Here is a 26,253-nt window from a genome sequence, read left to right on the forward strand (position 1 = left end):
GTCTTGTATAGTTTGCCACACACATGCTGACTCATCCCTCCATATAACTTCTCTCTTCATTATGGTCATCTGGAGGAGGTCTTATCACCTGTACTGTGGATACTTGAAAAATGTTATTTGTGGCATAAACCCTTTCTAAGATGATTTTCAGCAAAATCTGACAGTGTGAGGTTATTTCTTTTATTCACATACTGCCTTTTTTGTTTTGCTGTGAGTTTTTGCAAACTTTTTGTAAAAATGAAAAAGGATCCACAGCCATATTGGTTATCATTCTAGAATTAGCTTCCTGCCATATAGCAAGCAACCTCTATGTTATTGATAAAACATAATGGGGGACACTTGTCAAGATTGGCGTACCAGTACTCCAGTATTAAAGCCCTGTCCCCTTTTCCCCAGTCTGAGGTATACGCCAGCAGGCCCTTTGCCTGGAGTAGGCATTGCGTAAAAATCTACACCTGCTCTGGAGCAAGTGTCGATTTTTGCTTGGTTTCTGCTTGTTTAGAATCAATGGAGCAGCATCATAGAGGGGTGGGGGTTTCCCTTCTCCCAGCCCGGGCTGAGGCTCGGTAATAGACCAGAGTCATGCAGGGGAACCGGACCGCGGTTCAAAAAAGAGGTCCGTGGCACCGGCTTCTCCGCAGCAGCGCTGTTCTATTCATGTGCAAAATGAATGTGCCTGAAGGTGCTTTTAAGTAAAGGTCTGAAATATATTTTAAAAATTTTTATTCTGTTGCATCTTATTCTGTCTACATTTCAATGCATTTATATTTTTCCTTATAGAAAAAAGTTGTCACAAATCCTGTCCACCCACTTTGCAGGAAAGTACATTATGTAAATTATTATTATTATTATTATTATTATTATTATTATTATTATTATTATTATTATTAATAATAATAATAATAATAATAATAATAATAATAACTAGCTTCAACTTACCTTTATTATGAAGATTGTCAGATATCCTACTTGGACCCCCACTGTTTAGGAATATCCTAGGGTTACGCCATCACTTCTCTTGTGGAAACCAAATTTATCTCTTCTCTCATTTGTAAGACTTGGAGAGAAACAGAAGGTGAAATTGAGATTCTAACATTTTATGGCAGGTTGCAATAAAATATCTGAGGCCTGACCATCACAATGACAGCTTTATACTGGCATCACTATGCTGGCGTGTTCAATTTACTGAATACTGTTGCAAATACCGATAATATCACCTAACAATGTATGCTCCTGTGATCTTTGATCGCTAGACGTTCCTAATGAAATGTTTAACAAAGCGCTGTATCTACATGAGTGTTTCTCTTCCTAAACTCACAGTTTCATTTTCTTTGATATTGACCTCAAGCATGAAGAAAATGCAGCTTCAGCTTTCTAAACACAGATGTGCTCCATATGTGAATTCAAAGAAGCCCCTGGGAAAATGAGTTGTGTTCCATCCAATCCCATGAAACTCTTAGAAATATCAATAGGCCTTCCCGTAATAGAAATTCCCACTAGAAGGTTTCTGACTTGTCGTGTCCCATTAAGGTGACATCAATTTCCAATTAACAGGCTTTATCTAATTAGTCATCTCATGCAGCGAACATAAAAATAGCTTTTCATGCAGCTGGAATCGCTGTGTGGGAGGCAGTTTACAGAGCGTTCACATTCTGTTTGTGTTCTAGGCCCTATAAATAATATGTTGCACAATCCTTGGAGCAGCAGAACCTTCTTTATTTTTACCTAAAGTATAAACATTTCCCATAGTGAAGAATTTAGGTTGCATCACCGTTGTGATTGTTCAGCAAGTCTAGTCCCAGTCGTTTGTCAAGTGTCTTGGACCCAACGACTGCAGCATAGCATGTGCCTTAGCCATAGGGGATAGACCGCCATATTTAACACATTGCATCTAACATTATAGGCTGTATCCATGTTTTCCAGGACTCCCTAGGGCTGCATCCAGCTTCTGCAGCAACCGCTAATCAAATACTGGACTCTGGGGTTCACATGAATTTGAACGTACTTAAAGTTTTCTCAACTCTAGATGTGACCCCCAGTTATGAAGTAGAAATATTCCTAGCCTAATGTTCTAGGGGAGATCCTGGTATTCCCCCGAACACAGCCACATCCCTTGCTGAGCAAAGTTTGCTTTACTTTGCAACCTTGCTTTTTATTGCCCTGATGTCTTTGTTTTCCGCATCCTATACCAGATTGCACAATTTAAAGGGATTATCCAGGAGGCTGCTTTCTTCCATAAACAGTGCCATATCTGTCGTCAGGTTGTGTGTGGTATTACCACTCTCCTTCATTCACTTCAATGCAGCTGAGCCGCAATACCAATCACACACTTAGGACAAGAGTGGCGCTGTTCCTGAAAATAAGCGGCCAAGTTTTTCTGATCTTGGATAATTCCTTGAAAGATGATTTTGTAGGGGAGAATATGTTTGTACACACAGTGGGATTTATTAATTAGCTTGCAATACATTCTAGATATATATTGCGCGGCATGTACATTATGATGATTTATGATCATGTACATGAATGTCTCCGTCTGTGACAGTTTCCGATTACTGTCCAGTGAACTCTCTGCTATCTGAGAACTCCATAATGGGATTAACAAAGCAATGTGTGTTTTGTGCAGGTGCGCTTAATCATAGTTTAAATTATGGAATACACCTGCATGAAAAACACTGGTCTGCTCCATCCAGTTATGGAGTTCTAACTTTGGGAGTGCAATCAAAGTCTTATTTATGTATTAGAGTGCTGGGTCCATCACAGAATCTTCTATGGACTGTCTAGATTTGTGCGCCCTCCCGCTAATGCTGCAATATATTTATGGGGTGAGCTGACCATTACTTGTTTAACATGTGTATATTTTACACCCTTAATAAAATGGTCTAAACAGTTCTTACAACTGAATACATCTGTGGTTTTTCATGTCAGACAGATTTCTGGCACATGTCATCTATTGGAGAATATGATAGATTTATTAAGTGATGTGCACCAGATTAATAATGTCTGCTGCAGGACTGACAATCATACAGAAGGATTGTACCAGTCCGCCATTTACCTTATTCATATAACGTGTTTTGATTTTGTAATTTTCTGTTTGTCACCCCTGATCGATACCATGATCAATAGCATGTATAGCACTCTCGAAATAAGGGTGCTTTAAAAATAAATAATAATGATGAAAAAAGGATAGACACAGAGTGTAACATAACCAGTATGGTACTACACAGAAGCTGCATGGCTGACTGTTAGAGCTGCCGTTATAGCCTCCAATCACAGCTAAGGTAAGCTGAGCTGTGATTGGTTGCTTTGGGCAAAACCAGACAGTTTGGGTGTCAGGGAGATTGATAATTCTATATTAGTATCTTGTGCAATCCTGTTCCGCCATCTCATGGTTTTGTAATGTAAAGAGGCAATTTATGAATATATGCTAAAGCAGAGACTAAAGAAAATCAAGGGCTAGGCATCCATTGGGCTCATAGCACACAGCGTACACCAGAAGCATGGTGTGCGCCCAACATGTTTCTTCATCATTCTGCACAATAAATGTCAGATATCCTGATTCTTTACAATGCTGCAGACCTCTGTCCAGGGGTGCAGCTGTAGGGGATGCAAGGGGGGTGTCTCTCCTCCCCATATGAGGACGCCAGTTCTATAAAATTATGCGGTGCTCAGTCAGATTTGGCGCTAGGACCCACCAGCTTCAATTTACGCCGGCTGCCCTCCATTACCAGAATGTTACTACTTAAAAGGAAAAAGTAACTTTTAAAAAAGATTGGGATTATATGAAGCAGATAAGAACATCTATGAAGACACAAGGCATAGATATCTCATCCTTTATGCCATCTGGTTTAAAGAATCCTCTTGGGTTATTTGTATAAGCTCCCCGCAGACATTTCTTCTTACAAGGGTGGTCTGTCAAAGGTTTCCAGATTTTATTTATTGAGGCCTCCTAAAGAGAGTCTTCATCTGTGTTGTCCTGTATATTGCCCTGATTCCCTGCTATTGAAGGGCTACATTGGAACAGATGTGCATGGGGCCTGCTGTTCTTCCTCCTGCTGATATCTCATTAATAAACACACTTCTCCATGTCTTTTGGGGACATGTATAAATACAAAGTAAAGGTGACATGGTGCGAGGGTTAAAGCGCGGTCCTAAAATAACGTTTCGAGACACCTTTCCTACAGCTTGGGACATTCCATAACTGGACATTCCATAAACTACAAATAAAGGGGTTACTTCATAGGATTCAGCTGCATATTCTTACAAGATTTTTGCATTGTCTTCCACTCTTCTGTTGTTCTCGGGTATATAAAGATGGCAAACTCAATTCAGCACCTGTAATATTTCTTTCTATTATATATGTTGATAAAAAGGCACAGGCATCTCTATAAAGCAGAGACTATGGAAAAGCTGTAAGGAGCGGCTCTATGAGTGACTACATATGGCACTGTGTAATGGTATGTGCCCTCTTTCTTTATGCTCTCTGATATTTCCTGTTTGTTAAACTGAATGTTTTTGGACCAAAACTATATGAAAGGGTTATTCCCATCTGGGACATACATGACATATCCACAGGAGATCTCAATAACAAGGACCTCAGGCCCCCTTTGGCCTTGCTGCAACCATGGAAGCTGGCCAGGAAGCAGAGAACAGCTGAATGGTCTATTATGCATAGTTTATATACCTCCTATAGAGGTTAAAGCAGACCTGTCAGCAGATAATTGTAAAGAAGCACATAGCTAGATAGAACTAGTCATCATGATTCTGGGCAGACCTATTTTTTTTATCTTTTCCATCTGCAAGATATAGGCTATTTTTTTAAATATGTAAATGAGGCTCAAGTGCCAAGGGCATTCCCCAGAAAGACAGGAGTCCAGGTAAGTCCAAGCCATGTCCTCTTTATCTAGAGGTTGTCAGTCAAATGGGATAGGCAGATGGAAGCCAGCAGGGAGGGGCAGGGATAGAGATGGCCTGGACTATCCTGTGCTGGAGAACGCCTCTTGGGCACATGAACCTCATTTATATCTCACCAAAAGAGAGGACTATTGAAATAAAGAGGTGTACTCAGAATCATGATGACTAGCTTTATTTAGCCATGGGCTTATTTAAATGTCTGCCTGCCCCTCCAGCATTGGTTGATAGATCTGTCCCTGTACCCAAACAGGGATGGAGGTATCAGTCATGACTGGTTAGTTGGGGAGAAACTGCTGGAGAGCACCCTCATGACTTGGGGTTCAGGTGACATGAAAGTGATGATGGGAAATTTATTGATCAGTTTACATGACATAAACAGCGTAAATATGGTCTATGCTCAAAGCACATTAAAGGGGTACTCCAGCGGGGGGGGGGGCACATTTGTTCTGAGACCGGGGAGGAGGTGGCCTAGGGAAAAGACGTCCACTGACCTTCCGGTTCCAGCGGCGGCTCCCGCATCGCGGTGCTCCGGTGCCCTGTTCCCGGCCGCTTCCGGGTGATTGACGCGAGCCTGAGACGTGACGTCTCAGGTCCGCTCAGCCACTCAGTGAAGGAGGCGGGATCCGTTTCAAGTCCGCTCAGATCCCGTCTCCTTCACTGAGTGGCCCGCGTCAGACACCCGAAAGCGGCTGGGAACCAGGCACCGTAGCGCCGCGATGCAGGACCCGCCGCTGGAACCGGGGAGGTGAGTGGAGGTCTTTTCCCTCGGCCACCTCCTCCCCTGTCCCAGAACAAAAGTGCCCCCCCCCCCGCTGGAGTACCCCTTTAATGTCAGTGGTAAACTGTGTAAAACAGGCTGTTTAGCTATTTTTGGCTTCCCAACCACCTATGTCAGCCACAGCCAGGTAGGAGGGGGCCAGAGGATGCTAGATCTTGAAATAAATGCATGTCCCTAAGGATATACAAATGTCCCAGATGGGAACGCCCTTTAAACACAATAAACATATAATAACCCATCGTTTTCTTTTGATTTCAGCTGCTTTTATGTTACGGCTATCTAATCCATATATCATCCATGTGGAAAGGTAACAGCTTCTATAAATTTAAGGGGGTTATCTCAATAAAACAACACTTATCCATATGCCTTGTTATATTTTGAGGCATATGGTTGTCGTAAAAACAGAGACACTTACAAAGAGCAGGTCTAAGTCTATCGCACATGGTCAGCATACCTTACATTGCCATTTGCCATTTATTTGAATGCCTAACATAATAGTACATTTACAACCAAACACCCAATTCTGTTGAAGATCATTGTCGCACTCTCACTTGCAGAACTTGTTTTTTTTCTCATAAAAAAAAGACATCACTCACCTGCTAAATCCCCTGTAGCTCCAGTACCAATGCTCTCATGTACTCCCAGCATCCACCTACTCCCTTTCCTCTGTTGGCCACTGATGTATCTGCTTATATACACAATACACATCAATCATTACTGGGGACTTATACAGAAAGTATGCTGCCCTTGCATAGAGCACCATACGCTGATGACGGATGTGCTTTTAGGAAGCTGGACAATCTTCCTAATAATTGTGTGGTCACAGTTGTGGATACTTCTGTACTATTAAAGTGAATGGGTGCTACACGGGTGTAACCTGGCACCAGCACTACACAATGAACGGTGCACAGCTTACAGTCCCATTCGCTGTGTAGTGCGGGCACTGTGGCAGTCCTGAACAGTCCAGCTGCTGTTGGATTAGGCAAACACATTAAGAAGTATACATCTATTATTGAGTCTCCTAAGGCAGCTGATGCCCAAGCACTGGATGTATCTCCAAGCCAGCGTAGATTTCTCTTATAGTTCATGCCAGTTACCTGCTTGAACTACAGTAAAGAGTGTGGAGTGCGGTATAATAAATATGTAGGATATTCTTTATCACAGCCAGCTAAAAATCCAGGTCAACTTTGGTTCTTTTCTAGGGATGAAGCCTTTATTTAAATCTCAAAAATTCAAATGGGCGGTAAATTCAGATGGGCGGATCTGCCGCGAGACTCACACTCAAAATCCGCAGCTAATCCGCAATACACGTAAGTGCGTGTTTGATTGGGGGTAAATCGCAAGTAGGTAGCTTTAGATTTACATGTAGTTTAACCCGCAATCAAACATGCACTTACGTGTATTGCGGATTAGCTGCAGATTTTGAGCGTGAGACTCGCGGCAGATCTACCCGTGTGAATTTACCCTAAGACAACAATTGTTGATGCTTCTTCTTTCCCTTCTCATTCATCCATAATTCCACAGTCTTTCCTTATTGTACCGATACATCGGAAACATTGAGCAGCTATTGATCACTGCCTGCAATATCCTCCCATCCCCCTCTGTTATGCATGGATGGGCAGTGGTGGAGTATGATATATTCATACTGTGGATCCATTAATAATGTATCTTATTTGTCTTCATTGGCCAGGACTTAGTTTCTCAAATCAAGTTTAGTAACAAGGTTGAAAAATACAAAAGTCAATCTAGTTCAACATATTACAGTGCAATCAGGATGGCAGACATATATTGTTACCAGCCGTCCTGACGTTAGGAAGAGAAAGGGGCTTTTGCTGGAATAGCCTGGTGCACACACAAAATGGAGCTGGTCATGGACTTGTGAAGTAACTGCAAGTTACAACATCTCTTGGAAAAAAAACCAAAAAGCAAACCAAACAATAAGTGCTCCTTGTGGTTGGACCTAGCCATGTTTAGCTAGAGGCTATAGGCAGGACTAGGTCTTTAGTGTAGTCCTGGATCCAGTGACAGAATGAACTGTAATAATGCAGAGTCCTGGTGGATCTAGGTTTTCGTTTATTATCTCACGTATAAATGTTCATGTAATATGTCACGTATAAATGTTCTGCTTTTCCACAGTTATCAATTTCAGTTATTACACAGACCACAACTTTTCGTTATTTGTTCTTTGCATGTTTTTCCTGGGAATAATGAAAGAGGCCAATACCACATAACAAAGCATCCTGCCACAAACATCCTCTTTCTGTTATTTCTCATATTGTCTATAGATGAGGACAGACGATTATGGATAGACGGCACACAAGTTGTTGATTTTACTATTTGTAATGTAATTTTTGGCTTCTTAATCGTTCTACGAATTCAGAGAATGTATCCATACATATGAAACCACAGCACTTTTCAGCATTTGATGTATAAACAAGGCAAAGCTTTGTTGGCTTGGCAAATGCAGATGCGGAAATCATGATTAGCGTTGCAGATGAACTATAAATCATATGTTTATTAGAAATCTGTTTTATTTCACTCCTCTAAGAGGCGTTAGGGATTTCTGGACCCCATACAGCAAGTTCTGTTCCCCCCTATGGGAGGTCAAATTTTGAAGTGGATGGTACCTGTTTATCAATGGGCGGAATCTGCAGAAACTCAGAGATAAAATAGAGAAAGTTAAGGAAATTCCATCTGCAACATGGTAAAATATGTTGTAACAGACAGTGCTACAACCTGCAAAAATCAAACACGAATGGTGTTAATGGAAGTAAATGGAAGTAGGCTGCTGCTCACCAATAGTGTTGAGCTGATCTGTCAAAATGTTAACGTTTGGCAACTGGAACGCTCGGCATTTATTTACCAGTGGCTGCAGAAATTGGATGCCGCCCAAGGGCTGCCAGGAAAACATGGACATGGGGCAGCATCCAATTTCTGCAGCCACCGGTAATCAAATGCCGAGCCTTCCAGTTGCCAAACTCGAACATTTTAACAGATCAGCTCAACACTACTCACCAACACCAAAATCTCCTTCCAACTGTGAGGCACGGTAGAGGGACCATCATGGTTAAGGGCTGCTCTGTTGCCTTAGGGCCTGGATCTATTTAGACCATTAAGGGAACAATGACTACAAAAATGTATCAAAGCATTTTAAAAGACAATCTAAGGGCAGAAATTCATGACTAAGCTTAAGAATGTTGGGTGATGCAACAAGGCAATGACTCCAACCACACAAGTAAATCAACTAAAGAATGGTTGAAGAAGAAACATATTTATGATTTGGAATGGTCTTGTCAGTCTGGCCTCCTATCAAGATGTTGTGACATACCTAAAGAGGTCTTAGCACACAAGGTTTCTCAGTTTTATTTGTAGCTGCAGGAAAGGTTTTGGTGGAGGACATTGCTAAACACTGAGGTTCACTTACATTTTCTCCTTGTACTGTGGATGTTTACTCTCGATAGGGCACATTTATTAAAACCGGTGTACTCACACATCAGTCCTAAATAAGGCCCTGCTGCACAGTGGGCACAAGAGATACGTAAATTGTACATTTTTTTTATTACTTTAGTTACATTGTGTTTGTCTATAATTGTAATAATCAGACTTCGTTTTATTAGTAAGCAGTGCAGTAATTTGGGTTATTTTAAAGGATTCACCTACTTTTTCCTGCAGCTCTAATAGTGCATCCATATAACAGAATATATGTTATATCAAACCCACACACAGTTTTGTCTCCCTAGTGACTTGGACCAATTTAACACCTTTTACATTCCATCTAAAATTAGGTTTGATAGAGTTGAAAAAATGGTGACCTTTGTGTATTGTAGCCATTATTTAGGTAAGGAACAATGAATATATTTGGTATCATTGCTGTATATGCCATGTTTTGTTCACAGCATTCTTAGGATGGGATAAGTGATGTCATATATTTTAATAGATGGGACATTTCTACACACAGTGATACCTAAATGTAAAGTTATTTTTTAGTTTAGATTTTAAATTTTAACAAAAAGTTCGTCCGCCCCTCAGCTCGTGCTGTGTGGCCAAGATGGTGCTGATATTCAGGGTTTTTGTATGTTTGTGCAGTGTCCTGAACCCTGTCTGAACAATGGTCTATTTCCTTCTGGGTTTCTTCAGCCACACCCGCTTTGCCTGGAATGCTCCTGGCTACTACGGAGTTAATACTGCTACTGCTTAGCTAGTCCGACTGGCTGTTCTTCCTGCCAGTAAGGTTGCTTTTGCCCCAGGTGTTCTGAGAGGATTAGGGGTCTGGTCCAATCAGCTTCTGGACTGGACCCCTGGTCTCCTATATAGTGTGTGCCAGCTTGCCTCTCGTTGCCGGTTATTGATTTTGTCTCTGCCTGCTTGTGCTTTTGCTATCCTCGTTGTTTATTCTGACCTTTGCCTTGTATTTCTGACCATCCTTGTTTGCCCCTAGCCCTGACCTTATTGCCTGACTTTGACCTTGCTTTTGGATCTTGATTTGTACTGCGCTGCCCGATTGTTGTGACCCGGAATGTCAACTTTCCTTATTGTTTTTGTTTGTCTTGTTTTGTGTTCCATCTAGCCAGTGTAGGGGCCGTCGCCCAGTTGTTCACTGCTGTTTAGGGCAGATTGTGGCAAGTAGGCAGGGACAGTGGGCAGGTCTTCAGCTTAGGGCCCACTGTCTGTGTCCTCCTCCAACTTTCAAAGTGAGTAGTCCCCAATTCCCCATGAAAAATGAGATGTGAAAGTATCCACTCAAGAAGTACAGTGTTAATACTGAAATAACTCTAAGGGGGCAAGCCTGGACAGAGCAGATCTTATTCACATCTCTATACCTTATACTATCCCTTTCAGAGTGACTAGTCCTTACAGGTGATTTTATTATAGTTATTTTTTATTGCTATCTCTTGATAGCAGGTGCTGATATAAGTGTTACAATCAAAGATCAGCACTGTCGCGCTGATTCCAATGGTGTTGGTCTTTTCTTAATCTGCTGCCCCGTTCTTGTTATATGGCCTTTGTTCTTTCTATGCAAATTAGCAGGTCTGGTGAACTGGAGGCAGGCCCTTCCTCCAGTTCAGTGCACTGATATCTCCTCCGGCAACAGAGATGGTAGGAGATATCGGCTATCAGTTTGTATATATGAGTTAACGGGTGTCAAAGTATAAGTATGTATGAGGTGAGGTGTGTCATGCAGTGAAAAGGGATTAAAAAAAATGGAACTTAAAGAGAATCTGTGACCTGACTGCCTAACAAGCTGGTTTCGCCACTGGATAGAGCAGTGTAGCCAGCTCAGTAGGCAGTCACAGATTCACTTAAACATTTTTTTTCTACATTTTTCTCTTACATTAAAGTTAAAAAAAACAAAAACATTTTTAATTACAACATTACAGTCTCATTTGTGTTCAAGTAAGAAAAAAAAATATTCAGCCAACCACATGATATTTTAAATGACCACAAAAAATCCCAATAAAAACTGCAGAAAACACATTGATAACATCAAAAACATTATGAACACCAAAGGAAAAGACAAAATTAGTTTTATTTTTTTCATATTTACTGTATTTTTCTCTGCCATTGTTTAAAAAAACGACAGACTGTAAAATAATAGTCCATATCCAATGTGAAACTTATAGGGTATAATGAGAATGACTTTTATGAGACCATTGTCGGTAATAAATGAATGTTTTGGCAGGAAGAGTAAGAGGCTCACGTCCTATCTGGAATTCATAGCTGTGCTGGTAACCATTTTGGATACTACATCTTGTACAATATAACCTAGAGCAAGCAGGGATCATATTTCTGTTTAATAGTTTGGCCCCATTACTCGGTTCCCACAGATGAAAAAATTTGGCAAATAATAGTAAAAATTTCCTAGACATAAATCACTTGAACATTAACATGGCAAGTTATGTGTGATAACATTTCTTTATAAGTGAACGGCTGTTTATACCATATTGAATATACCTCAATATTGTTTTCTTTGGCAAATAAATTCTAAAATACAAAAATAATAAAAATGCTAGTATCTTGTACAAAAATACAAATGTTTTCAAAAGCTTTTACAAAAATATTCCATTGAATAAGAACTATAAACCTGTATTATTCTTCTCCTATAACTGGTTTAGTTATACATCACTGTTTGAGTAAAGCCGGTAGACCTATATCCAAAATATATCCATATATTCCTAGAGATATTGCATAGGTATGAAAAATTGTATCAATATTTCCCATGTTGACATTTATATATTTTTTTGTTACATAGCTAACTCTAAGTTAATAGTCAATGGTCAGTGAGCAGCAAAGTTCATGGAAAAATAAATTGTAAGAAAAGTTTTGCTGAACGTTTGGTTGGTCCAGATTCAGTGCTTCATTGATTTTGTGGGTGTAATGTAATCCAGTTCCACTTTATGTTTTCCTTTAAAAGGAAAGTAGTTTAATATTCCATGTCCATGAAACGTCCTAGTCTAGGAGACATCTGAAGCTTGACCTATCAAACAAAAATGATGCAACACATTTTTAGTACTGATATCAGATGGTCCGGTACACCTACATCACAATTGCCATGACTATACGGCTAGGTTCACACACAGAAAAGAAACAAATAGGCTATGTTCACACAACGTCAAAAATAGAGCAAGGGCGGACGATTTTGATATTTACAAAAACGTCTGTTATTGCCGCGATTTAACTGACTGCACTGGCAATGCATTGAAGTCAATAGGAAGACGGATGTCCAATGCACACAATGTATTGAATAATGGACGTTTTTACTGTGGACGTCAAAATAATGAACATGATCATTATTTTTGGACGTCTTTTTCGAACAGCGGACTTTTTTATTAGTTGTTCACACAGTTTTTCCTTTGTCACCGTTCCTTCTCTGTTTTTACTATTAAATTCAATGGACTTTTCAATTAAGCCGCACCCAAAGGACGATTAGTAACCCAAACTAGAATAATGTACAAATACCAGTCATTGCATTAAGGAGAGGCCAGACAGCTAAATGACGTCTGTTATTTTAGACTTAAAATGACGGATGTAATTTTAAACAGAGCTGAAAAAACGTTGTGTGAACGTAGCCTTACAGTGGTCCCTCAACTTACAATGTCTCAGGTTACAATATTTTCAACATATAATGGTCCTTTGTGGACCATCGTAACTTGAGACCAGGGGTGTTGTTGTGGCCGGGGGGAACAGTGCACTGGGCGTGGTAGCACCGCCCCCAGTGCACCAAAAGGACATATTTGCATATGGACTTAAGTCCTAATATTGCATAAACAGCACCATGGATGATGGTAAGAAATTTATATTAATCCTCAGCACCCCATGCAGTATAGGGAGCTACCAGCAGGTCAGATACTTCTAACCTGCTGATAGTTTCTCTATAACAAGCTCGGGTAAAATTAAAGCAGAGTTGTACTTGCTATAAGCAACTTACACCATATTTGTTTCATTGAGATTGATAAGTCTGGACCTAAATCTTTTAAAACTTCCATGTCTGCTGGCAGTAGCCTGAGAAGGGCTGCAGACAGTAACCTAGGTGGTGGGAGCCACAAGTCTATTGGCTCTTTGCTTTCCCTTTAAACTAGCAATGCTGGAGAGCCCTGGAGAATATGCTTTAGTAGACTCTCCCCCTATCAGAATTACTGCTACAGTGCTAAAGCATATAAACAGTTCAGCCTATATGAATCAGTAACCTTGAATTGTGTGATGCCAAACTGCTTTAAATTGTGGGAATTGAGAATGGTACACACAGCTTTATAAAAATTAGTATGTTGTATGTAGTCACTGACATTGAAAACTGATAAGATGCTCAGTTTGAACATTCTACTCAGATCCTATACAGCAAACTGTAAAAAATGACTAGGGAAAGAAATGGTCTCATCCTATAAAACATCACTTATTATTAGAGATGAGCAAAACTTGAGCATGCTCGAGTCGATCCAAACCCGAACTTTCGGCATTTGATTAGCGGTGGCTGCTGAAGATGGATAAAGCCCTAAGGCTATGTGGAAAACATGGATATCGTCATCGGCTGTATCCATGTTTTCCAGACAACCTTAGAGCTTTATCCAAGTTCAGCAGCCCCAGCTAATCAAATACTGAACGTTCGGGTTCGGATCGACCCGAACCCGGTTTGCTCATCTTTACTTATTATGTGTTTGGCATTATATGCAATGCCCCTTCTTGTTTGCAGGTTAAACATACATTTACCTTTGTCTATATCTTTCTCACAAATAAAGTTATTGAAATCTTCACAATGGAAATCGTTCCACAAGCCTGAATATATTAGCCCTGCACAGTCTTCTCCGGGTCCCATTTCAGGGGTCCAGTTGTCAGGTTGACCAGCTTTCCAGTTTCTGCAATTTACAATTTATAATAGATACATTAGTAAAGCACACATGGTTCCGTTAAATATAAAATATAGTTTAGGCACCACAACCTGTGCTGCTATATATTGGCTGAATAAATTTTAAACAGACTTTCTGGCTTGACACAAAATTGCCAGAGTACAGGGAATGGAAGAACTAATAAAAAGCTGTACTCTCCCTTTCACTCACTTCTGATTCAGAGTGCCCAGATGAAGGTCCTGTTAATTCAGCAGTCAAACGCAAGTTCATGGGACCACAGAAGTCAGTGACTAGCTGCATCATCAAGTACTTAGTAAACAGAGACGCCATTTAAACACTACTGCCAGGGTCTCCAAAGCGGAATTAGCGGTTCTGGACCTGGAGTGGCTGTTAGGGTGAGTATAACTTTTTTTACTTCCTATTTCCTGCATCCCTGCCAATTTGTGTCCCAGGCAAATCCTGTTGCCCTCCTTAGGGATCCAACAAATACATGATATTAGAGTATACAAAGGGGAGAACAAATATTACAAACCCCATGGGCCAGTGTGCATGTGACAGGAGATAACATAATCCTAAAGTTGCATTATGGTTAGATTATTATTTCATGTAGTTTATTAATAGACAATGTATGCATTTTGTAAGTGTCAATCATTACATCCTATCTAGGACATTTATGGCATATTCTCTGATACATGTGGGTGTAGATGGTTTGAGGTCTTACATGGGAATACCCTTCTAATAAACTGCCTTTACAAATTTTCCAGTAAAGCCTTTTTAAGTAACATTTATTAGATCGACCTAATCTGCCAGGCTATCATTCATTAAGGTTTGAAACATGTCCTTGCTTTTATACATACGTGAAAGTTGGTATGGTACCATCCAGCCACTTCCATACATTCTCCTCTTCCTTGTCGGTAAGACCAATCCAAAAATTGCCTCTTGCACTTGTTTGCTTCTTTATGAATTGCTATCAAGACAAAACCCAGGTTGAAATAATCAGTGAAATTATCCAATATATTTCATGACTTCAAAATCAAAACTCTTCCTTATACACTACAACATCATCACTATAATTGTATTCAGGAGGCTAGATTCAGTGCTTTCAGAGAGGGTAGATTTTTAACTGCCTTGGATTTTTTCGCCACAATGTAAGCATTTTTTTCCCTGCTGATATGGTAAAGATTAGATATCTCTACAAAGCCCAAAGTCAAAACTTTACCATGCAGCCTCCCCCCTATTAATACAGCTTACCCTGCTGTGCTACTCTGAGAGAAGGGAGGGCACATCAGAGAGAGCAGATGACATAAGTTTTCAGAAGACAGCACTCTTTAGCTACTGTATGCTATTGCATGTACATCAAGTAGCAGCAAAGCCATCTATGTACAGGAGTGCGTAGATGAATAAAATCGTAGAAATTTTCATTTAATAAAGACTAGTTAAAAGGTACATTTTGCATTTAGGAACCAAATGAACAATAGAAAACCATGCATATTGTATGTGTTAAGCTCCCTGGGCAAGGTCCTCTGTTCCTATGTATCAGTCTTGTTTGGGCTATGTTCACACAACGTTTTTCGATCTCCATTTAAAATGACATCCGTCATTTTGAGTCTGAAATAACGGACGCCATTTAGCTGTCTGGCCTCCCCTTAGTGCAATGACGGCTGTTGGTACATTATTCTAGTTTGGGGTTACTAATTGCTCTTTGGGTGCGGCTTAATTGAAAAGTTTATTGAATTTAATAGTAATAACGAAGAAAAAAAGAAAAACTGCGTGTGAACAATTAATAAAAAACGTCCTCTGTTTGCAAAAGCCGTCCGAACATAATGATCATTTTCATTATTTTGACGTTCGCGGTAAAAACGTCCGTTATTCAATGCATTGTACGCATTGGACGTCCTTCTTTCCATTGACTTGAATGCATTGCCATTGCAGTCAGCTAAATTGCAGCAAAAACTGACGTTTTTTTAAATATCAAAATCGGGCGCCTTTACTTAATTTTTGACGTTGTGTGAACATAGCCTAGTACTTTATTCATTTAGTTTTTTCTTGATTTTGTTATGTTCGCTGTATTGATGCTTGTCATTTGTAAAGCCCTCTAAAATAAAAGGTTTATTAAAAACAACTAAGGCTGAATTCACACTGCATTTTTACAGTCCATTTAACATATTTGTTTTCAAATGGTTATTTTTAACCCCTAGACGACCTAGGACGTACCAGTACGTCCTGGAATTCTGTGCCCAGACGTCCAAGGACGTACCGGTACGTCCTGAGCTATGAAGCCCGCAGCTGACACCTCACCGTTAATGACAGGCTGCAGCGATCGCACTGCAGCGTGCCATTAATTCCTTAAACACCACCAATCGCGGCCGCAGCGTTTTGCTGGGTTCACACTACGTATATTTGAGGCTGTATATTTGAGGCTGTATAGCAACCAAAACAAGGAGTGGATTGAAAACACAGAAAGGCTATGTTCACATAATGTCAGTCCGAACATTAATGGCAAATATGTGCTGTTATTTTAAAACAACGGCTGTTATATCGGAATAATGGCCGTTATTTACTGTTATATGGCGGCCATCCACTCAATTACAACATTATGTGAACAGATCCTTTCTGTGTTTTCAATCCACTCCTGGTTTTGGTTGCTATGAGGACCTGACATGAGGACCAAATACAGCCTCAAATATACATAATGTGAACCCAGACTTAAAGTGTAAGTGACGGGGGAGTCCCCTGTCACTTACCGATCGGGACCCCTGCAGTGTGACTGCGGGGGTCCCGATTGTTAAAACGAACCGCCGGAGGTCTCTCACCTGCCTCAGTGCGGTCCAATCGGCGATCTGTTCACTAAGCCTGCATAGGCAGGCTCAATGAGCAGAGAGCCGATAACACTAATCAATGCTATTTCTATGGCATAGCAATGATCAGTGTATAAAATCAAAGTCATGTATGTACAAGTCCCCCAATGGGACTTAAAATGTGTAAAAAATAAAAGTTAAAATCACTAATACACTACCCCAAAGCCCCTCCCCTAATAAAAGTTGAAATCACCTCCCTTTCCCATTATATAAATAAAACATATAAAAATAAATAAATAAACATATAATAAACCGTAGCGTGCGTAATTGTCCGATCTATTAAAATATAACAAGCATCATTGCGAAAGGGGAATGGCGTAGACAAAAAGAGGGAAAAAAGTGTGCGGATTACCAATTTTGTTACATTATATATAAAAAAAATCAATAAAAAGTGATCAAAACGTCCGATCTTTACAAATATGGTATTACTAAAAACTAGAGATCATGGCGGAAAAAATGACACCCCATACAGCCCCGTAGGTGAAAAAATAAAACCGTTATAAGTGTCACAATAGGCCAATTTTATTAATAATTTATTGCAAAAAAAAAAGGATTTCATAAAAAAAAAAAAATAACATTAGAGAATCTGTGTAACCTGCATATGGTTGTGTTCGGACTGACCTATAGAGTAATAGTATCATGTCGCTGTTACCATATAGTGCATTACGTAGACACAGGAACCCCCCAAACGTTACCATATTGCATTCTTTTTTACAATTTCACTTATTTATATCTTTCATAAGTAATATTTTTGGGGTTCCGTCATACATGTTATGGTAAAATGAAAGATGCCATTACAAAGTACAACTATTCCTGTAAAAAACAAGCCCCACATGGCCCTGTAGATAGAAAACTGAAAGTGCTAGAGCTCTTAGAAGGGGAGGAGGAAAAAACGAAAGCGCAAAGATCAAAATTTGCCCGGTCCACTGGGTCATTTTGGGCCTGGTCCCCAAAGGGTTAATGTACACAAAAACGTGGTCAACCATGTTTTTGTGTACGCAATAAAAAGGGGGAAAAAAGCATCCGTAGGTGGCTTTATTACAAACATGCTTTTTATTACAATTACTAAGGTTAATGTGCATAAGACAGCCTTTTACATATTAAACATTAAATTAGAAGCCGAGCTGCACTTCTCCACAGACAAATTTCATTCCCGGTGTAGTCAGGGCGCTGTACAGCTGATCCACGCTGGGGTGCAGAGTGTTGACACCCTGCCAATCAGTGATTGATAAGCTATCCTGTAGATAGTTCATTAGTACATTTTGTCCAGAAAACCCCTAATGTGCAACCACTTCTCGGTTCTATGACGTGATGTAGCAGGCCCGCTTAGGCATTCAGTGGCAGAGACGGGACACCGCTACAGCCAGGTTGAGCTGGCATGGTACATCACATCTCAGAACCGAGACATGGTTGCACATTGAGGACCAGAGCGGTAGAGTGGGTCCTGACTGCACCACCCTGTTAATACCCTGTAATCCCTATTTTGTATATATTGTGTTTTTTCCCCCTGTTGCTTCATTGTAGTCCGTACATTAAATTCCTGGAATATTCACTATGCTCTCCATACCACATCAACACTTACCTGCTCTTCTTTACTTTCTATGATAACTAACTTAGCGCCTTTTTCTTCACAGAACAGCTTAGCGTCATCAAAAATATCTTTTCCACTTGAAAAATAGTAGCATTTGTCAGTAAAATTCCTCCATTCATATGGACAGCCTAAGGGAAGACAATATTTATCATTTAGTTATCTGTGGTCTGATCTCTTTGAAACTGAATTCAGCATTTTACACTATAAACTCTGCAGATGCATTTTTTATTTTTATAAAATTCCGACCACTGTTCAGTAATTATATCGCTGCAAATAAATGCATTGTTGAGTATAATGGACTTCATTGTTTCTTATGTTGCCTATCGGAGCCATAAAACCACTGAACACCCAAAGTCAAAGTGAGTTCCGGAGAAGACTGTATGGAAGCTGAAAAGATACAAGATTTTAATCTAATTCCTAATCTAGCCATATATATTTAATTACATTTTGCATTGTCCAATTTTCTTAAATTGTGAAACTATGAATTTATTTTATGTATTTTAATTAAATTAATTAATTAATTAGATGTAATTAGACTGTAAAAAGAATGAGGAAAATACAGTAACACTCCCTGATGCATAGACCAGTCTAAAAATGCTCCAGGTTTATCACAGTAGCTCTCACAGTTTGATACATTTGATAGACTGTCTATTTTGGCACATTTTTTAGCATGATGTACCATTCAAGCTAAGCCCCTCTCTAGCTAACTTACACCACTCCCCCCACTAGGCCACACCCACTTGTCAAACAAGGCCAAAAGTATCTAAAACACATAATCAACATAGAGACGTCTGCCACATTTTCAGCAGTAAATCTGCTACAATGTGGCACAGAGCATCCGTGCCCTAGGCCTGCAGTGCCTTTTTATTCTTGCTGCCCGCTCTACACGCCCAAGGGGCGTAGATAATAAAAAAAAAGGGCAGCAAGGGGTGAGTGGCGCTGCAGGCCAAGGGCATGGATGCTGTAGGACCTTCCTCAATGACACTGTACTGTCACATTAAAAGAGTGTTTTTAAAAAAAAATTACGACACCAGGTGATATTGGACCCTGGGACCAGACATGGATTGACTATGGCAACGCAATGATATCAGCCAGGAGACATTTTCTTCCCTTCATTCTCTCCCAGCTCTGTGTCACTTGACCTGGATGGCCATATAATGTAAGTTTATGAAGACGTCCTGCTCCATACATCGGGGAGAGCGCAGAATTGTGTGGTCGTCTCTCCGCTGGTTCTGCTTCTTATCGGGTGCGTTCTGAACATTCAGACCCTGAATAATCAAAACTTGGACATGTCTCTTTGACTTGAAGAGATTAGTCCAACAGCATTTAATTATGCTTTCTTCACATCAACAGTACATCCATATGTGATCAGATTCCACACTTTGTTTTATATCAATAAGTACTGCAAACGCATTGATATAAAACAAAGTGTGGAATCTGATCACACACGGATGCTGTAGGACTACTCTCTTCTAGTTTGTTTGCCCATATAGGGGAGCATGGGCTATCTGCACATGTCAGTAACTCTACATTTTGTATAGGTGTATAGTTTTGTCATTATTTGTCTTTAGTTCTATTTCACTTACCTGGCACTGCTGGTGGGTTTATTTCAAGTTCAGATGTTGAGAAGTCATGTAATGATAGTGATCTTGCAGCATCTCCAGGAGGTCCAGGTGGTCCTCTAGGTCCTGGCAATCCTGGTAATCCAGGTATACCTGGTGGACCAGGTGCCCCCCTAATACCAGGAATACCAGGCTCACCGATGATTCCTTTAATCCCCTGTGGGCCTGTAGGGCCAGGGGGCCCTGGTGGTCCATTTGTTCCAGGTGGTCCTGGTAAGCCTGGATCGCCTTTAGGTCCTGGGTCACCACTTTTTCCTGGGGAACCCCTTTGCCCTTTATTTCCTTGTGGGCCCTTTGAACCTCTTGATCCCTTTTCTCCTGGAGGGCCAATCGGTCCAGGGAGACCCTTTTCGCCGGATGGTCCAGGCAACCCTGGTTCTCCTTTATCCCCAGTCTGTCCCTTTGGTCCAAGAGGTCCCATGGGACCGGGTGGTCCTCTCTCACCTTTTGGTCCTCTAGGACCTGGTGGTCCTATGACAAAAATAAAACAAGAATTAGCCACTCATTATCTAGAAATATATACATAAAGGAGAAGAAAAACAACCATAGCTAGAAAAAAAAAAAAACGTTGGATAAGTACATTTTTATGGTGGGATCCCCTTTAATATTTTACAGGGCTTACTTTGTTGCTCTTAATGGCCAATGTCCTATAAATTGGGGTGAACAGCAATGCAAAAAGTTGAACTGTCTTTCAAATAGTAACAGTGATAACAGCACTCAAATGCACATACATTAAAGACACTAAAATATTTTAGACCGACCAAAAGAAATCATGCAAAGGTCTCATTCTCCAGTTATTAAGAAGTACATGTATATTCATAGTGGTCCCTCAAGTTACAATATTAATGGATTCCACGATGCTCATATGTTGAAACTATTATGTCTTGAGACCAAAACTCTATGGAAAACTGGTAATTTGTTTTAAAGCTACCATAAAGTCATCTCAAATGATAAATTAAATTTAAAGGAAATAAAGCAAATAACTACTATGGATAAAGCAAGTCCTTACATACAAGAGTCAGAAAGAGCTACTGGAGATTGTAAATCCCATTCTACCAGAGCACTTTTAGGGTCCTGTATAGCTCACACAGTGAAAAATAAAATGAAGCCGTCCTCACATGGTGCCCAAAGGAGCTGCTCATCTCGGCACAAGAGCAGTACAGGACATGTAGTATCACACTGTACTGAGGGGGGTACTACCAGACAGCCAATGACAGCATGCACTTTAGTAATACTGGGGTTTTACCAGTAAAATGGCTACTTTTATTGGTTGTTCATCTAGTTATTTACATGTGCCGCAGATCCTTATGTTGAGTCTGGTCTCAAGTTACAATGGTCCAGAAGAGAATATTGTAACCTGAGGCCATTGTAAGTTAAGGGATCACTGTACTTTTACAATTCCTGCTAGTAATAAAGAAAAAAAAACTCAGCAGCAATTGAGAATACTTCCATGTTTCTCAGAAAAAATGACCTACCCTTAAAATAAGACCTACCTTCTTTTTGCAGGTTTTTTGGAGTAGGCTTGAAATATATGCCCTACTCCAAAAGTAAGCCAGAGTTGAAGTCAGCTGACCAGATGTCTGACACCGGGTGCTGAGCATCAGCCAATCGGTGCCAGACTTCTTATGCTCTGCCTACACCTGCTCAACGCAATTTGCAGAGGAGGCATGTGGGGTAAGATGATGGACAGTAGGGGACGTTGGATATGGGGGGGCAATGGGTACATGGGTCAACTACAGAGGAGGGATAAAGTATGGGAAATACCTGCAGAGGGGAGATGTATACAGTATGGGGGAACAACTACAGTGGGGGGAGAGGGGTATACAGTATTGGGGGGGGGCTTTACTGCAGCGGGGAGGGGTTTTTTTAATGGATAAATGTCAAATGACAAGCTTTCACGATTTTTAACTAGGTCTCTTCATCAGGCCTCTAACTAGGTCTCTTCCTACTGGAACAGTGCAGTAGACATGTGATGTAAAGCATATGCATCAGTATGAAGAGAGGAGTAGACTGCTGTAGCAGCAAATAAAGGTACGCCTGAAGAAGAGATATGTGTAGTCTTGAAAGCTTCCTGTGTCTTCTTTTTAGTTAGTCATTAAAAAGTGCTGAACGAGGGGACTGAACAATGTCACTCGTAGTCTTTTCTAAAGCCATATGGGTTATCACTAATGAATGAGCTTTACAGAATCTAACAATCAGCTCTCATTTGGCTGCAAAATATATGTCATTAAAATGTGACCAGTAAATAAAAAAAGTCAAAAATACCAAACTTTGTAAATAGTTTTCAATTCTGATTTACTTATCTATAGTATTTTTCTAGAAATGCTGTGTTCAAACTTATGTTATGCTTTCTACTTAAAACCAGTTTACGTAGCTAGATCCACCACAGGTGAGGTACTACCGATGCTTGATGGACCACAGTGTATTCCAGTAGGATCTGTTCAGTTCCACCAAGGTTGTATTAGTTTTTCCAGAAAAGGTTAAAGGGGTTGTCCGGTAATCAGAAGGTGGCTGAAGCCTTCTGCTCTCTGTCACTCACTTTTTTAGATCCCAAGTCTCATAAGTAAGCCTTCCGAGACGTGGTTCAAATAGCTGTGCCGTATCTCCAATATTGTGGACACTGTGCAGCTATTGGACATCGTGTGCGGGTGCTTGACTTAGCCTCACCCCTTCATCTCAGAAGGGAGGGGGAGAAAAAGGTTTCAGCACCAACAAGCAGAAGGCTTTAGCTGTCTTCCGCTCACTGGACAACCTCTTTAAACGGGAACCTGTCACCATGAAAATGCTACCTAAGCTATCGGTATCATGTTATAGAGCAGAAGTAGGGGAGTGAATTAATATATATCTTTATTGAAAAAGATTCAGTATAACTTGTAATCTGCTCAGTTCATCTTGCTCTATAACATAGTGGGGATGGATTAGATAGCATTGTCTTGGTGACAGGTTCCCTTTAAGTGAATTTCCGAATAAGAACTTCTAGGACATATACATAAGCATTGTACTTCCATAGACTTCAATAGATCGAGTCATAGACAACAAACCTTCCACTTCTCTCATACGCAGCTCCTAAAGTCACTTTAAATTTTATATTTCCAATGAGGTGGGATGCTGACCTACCAGATATATACGGCGTATCCTGTAAATATGCTATAAATATCTGTATTTTGGAGTACCCCTTTAAGTCAATATGAAAATATGAAAAGGCTGTGACTTACATTTCTATTTATCTCAATGTGTATTTAGAAACTAATGGCCCCCAGTTATACATCTAAACACATGGTAGTATTTAAAAGGCTTCATTTTTAGATGGGCGTTTGGAAGAGTTGAACCATAGTTCACAGTCACTCCTCTACCAGCTGCTTCTCAATATTTTTACTGCATTGCATAACTAAATAAAAGCCTCAAGCACTCTATAAAGTTATCAAGGTTATGGTCGCTTTTTACGTGTGATAGTAAGAAACTGTTTCAACATTCTTTTTTATAACCGAAAGCCAATAATCATAAAATTATAGCAGTTAAACTAGGAACATTTGTCTAAATAAAAGTGAATATGGACCTACCTTGCAATATGGTAAAATTCTTTATTAGTTGTCCATGCTTTGAATCGACCACCTTCATTTCTTCCATGATTATTGATAAATTGGCTACTTCGTTGTCTAGTCTCTGTCTCATTATATCCTGTTGAGTCCTGAGAGAAGAGGTGTCTAGCTGAATACTGGAGATAGAGTTATTCAGCTGAATTAAATCTTCGGTGTGTTTACCCAGCGTATCAGTGCATGTTGTTCTTACATCGTTGAGGTTACTAGTCAGCGTCCTTAGATGGTGAGCAGTGTAACTAATATTGGTAATAATCCCTACTATATCTTCCTCAAATTTCTGGAACCGTTCTTCCAAATAGTTGAATTTGACATTTGTCCTATTCTCGTATTCTTTATGATAATCCTGGAGATCCTTTAGGTTTTGCTCGTTGGCTTGTGCGGTCATAGTAATGTTCTCAATCTGAATGCCAAGATTGTTGAGCTGGTTGCTCATTTCTTCTACAGTCTCATTGTTGGCCTTGACTAGAACCGAGTTATTTGTGGCAATGTTTTGTAGGTTCTGGACTCTTTCTTTCAACCAGTCTGTATCCTTCCGAGTTTGAAGAACAGCTTGTTGAAGGCTTTGGAAATCATTCTTGATCCGTTGAATAGCTTGGCTGGTATCATCCACAGACCTCTGCAAGGTGCTTATTACTGTCCTTTGCTGGGTCTGTGTCAAGTTTAGGTTACTTATACTCATGGTGAGTATGTTGCTTGACTGCATTTGGCTTTGGAGATTTGTCTGCAGACTGCTGGTGTCCTGCTGTAAACTGGAAACATAACTGTTATATACCTGTAAAGTCTGGTTGACTCCATTGATCATCAGAGAGTTATTGTCTAAGGCGCTCTTCATTTGGCTTTGTTTTGCATCTAGAAGGCCACCAGCTTCTTGTAGTTTCTCTAGGGTGTCTTTGTTTCTGCTACTTTTTTCTGTGATCTCGCGTAGTTGTTGACGAATGGCTAAGATATCCGACCTCACGCTGGAGAGTTCTGTGTTAGTATTGACTGACTTTTCTCCAGCTTGATCATCTGCAAAATATATACCATATGGTAGGAAGGGATGTCAAATTGGCAATGTGATCATATATTTATCTGCCCTACCTTAAACTGAGGTTTTTGTTTCAGTGACTCATTCTGAAACGTGTTCCAATCACCCTGATGAAAAGCTAAAAAATATCCTCTAGAGACATATTGCACAATCAGAAAAATCTATGCATGTAAATGGAAAATCAGGAGAAATTGGCAGAGGCAGGTTTTTGTTACATAACAGAATGTGCAGGCACTTAAAGTTGCTGCTCGTCTTGTCTTTATCATTTGTGTTTAAGAATCAATCAGGAAAGTAGAAAAATAGGTAAAAACAAAGCTATATCCACTATTAGCCCAAGAAGCTAATCTAGAGGGGGATCACGAATGATTACTGAGCCAGACACTGAAATAGATTTTTTTTTTTACTAATCTGTTTCTGATCTTTTTTCTTTTTTTTTTAAGTATATTATGGAGGCAGCCATCTTGCCTAAGCTGCTTTTAACAGCCTTTGTCCATTTAGCCCCATGGACAAAGACACAACAGATTGGAGGGGTCCCTATTAATGTCAATAGGAGAAACTTCTATTTTAAACATAAAACACCAAAATGGTTAAATACTTAATTAACAGATGGTTGTATTAATACATAATACATAACTACCACCCATGATTATGTTATGGCTGTATCTATGCTTTCCAGGTAGTCCTCAGGCTGCATCCACATCTCCAGGCAGCAGAATTCACATGCAGATCGTTCGGGTTTGTCTGAACCTGAACTTTCGGCAAGTTTGCTCATCTCTAGTCATTAGGTTAGAAAGGGGTATATATCTGATAGGAAATCGATTAAGAAGTTTGAAACAATTTGTAGAAGATGGTTGGTTATGGCTGGTTTTTGCAACTTTGTAAAAAACTTATTTTCAATGCGTTTCTACATTAATCAGATATCACCCCTTCTTCACCATGTCATGTTGTTCCTAGTGAATCGTTGTATACGGCTGCTGTGAAACATGGATGTTTTATTTTTTTTTTTATTTCCACTCCAGTTTTTGAGCTAAAGCCAGAAGTCAATCCAGCAGGAAGAATAAGTAAACATCCTTCCTTTATACTTCCCATTCCTCTTGAATCCACTTTTAGTTTTGGCTCAAAAGCTGCAGGGTGTGATGGCGGCCTACGACAGTCATACGAGTAACACTCAGCTATTTCGGTTTCTATGAATTATATGTCTCATTATTACATCTACTGTATCACTGTATGATAGCTAACTAGGTGGTTCAGTCTATGACACCATGGACATCCGTTTATCTTTTCACTTTGTTGTGTTGTAGTTGTGCTGCTCATTGTTACCACCGAATAGATAGTGATTGTGACTGATACAATATAGGCAATAATAAAATTAGATCTTACCTAGTTTCTTCAAGTTCTGCTCCACCTCAGAGATCTTATTATTGTAACCTCTATGTGATTTTTCTATGTCATCTGAAACTCCATCCATTCTTTCTACAACTGTTAAAAAATAAAAAAGTGTATGTTATTGGCTCTTTGTACAGTTACT

At 40.0% G+C, this 26,253-nt stretch overlaps 1 protein-coding gene across 1 annotated transcript in view; it reads right to left on the reverse strand.

Moving 5' to 3' along the window:
• Positions 1-11,197: 11,197 nt before the first annotated feature.
• The window catches only part of COLEC12 (collectin subfamily member 12), a 115,187-nt gene continuing 100,131 nt past the window's right edge, over positions 11,198-26,253 (reverse strand). The window contains exons 4-10 of the mRNA XM_069960078.1: positions 26,106-26,204; positions 23,660-24,706; positions 20,064-20,570; positions 18,469-18,605; positions 14,886-14,995; positions 13,892-14,037; positions 11,198-12,164 (exon numbers count right to left, since the gene is read on the reverse strand). Coding sequence (XP_069816179.1) covers positions 12,142-12,164; positions 13,892-14,037; positions 14,886-14,995; positions 18,469-18,605; positions 20,064-20,570; positions 23,660-24,706; positions 26,106-26,204 — 2,069 coding nt within the window. The 3' untranslated portion in view covers positions 11,198-12,141. The remainder of the gene's footprint in view (positions 12,165-13,891; positions 14,038-14,885; positions 14,996-18,468; positions 18,606-20,063; positions 20,571-23,659; positions 24,707-26,105; positions 26,205-26,253) is intronic.

The sequence above is a fragment of the Dendropsophus ebraccatus genome, chromosome 2 (assembly GCF_027789765.1).
Source record: "Dendropsophus ebraccatus isolate aDenEbr1 chromosome 2, aDenEbr1.pat, whole genome shotgun sequence".
Taxonomy (NCBI): domain Eukaryota; kingdom Metazoa; phylum Chordata; class Amphibia; order Anura; family Hylidae; genus Dendropsophus; species Dendropsophus ebraccatus.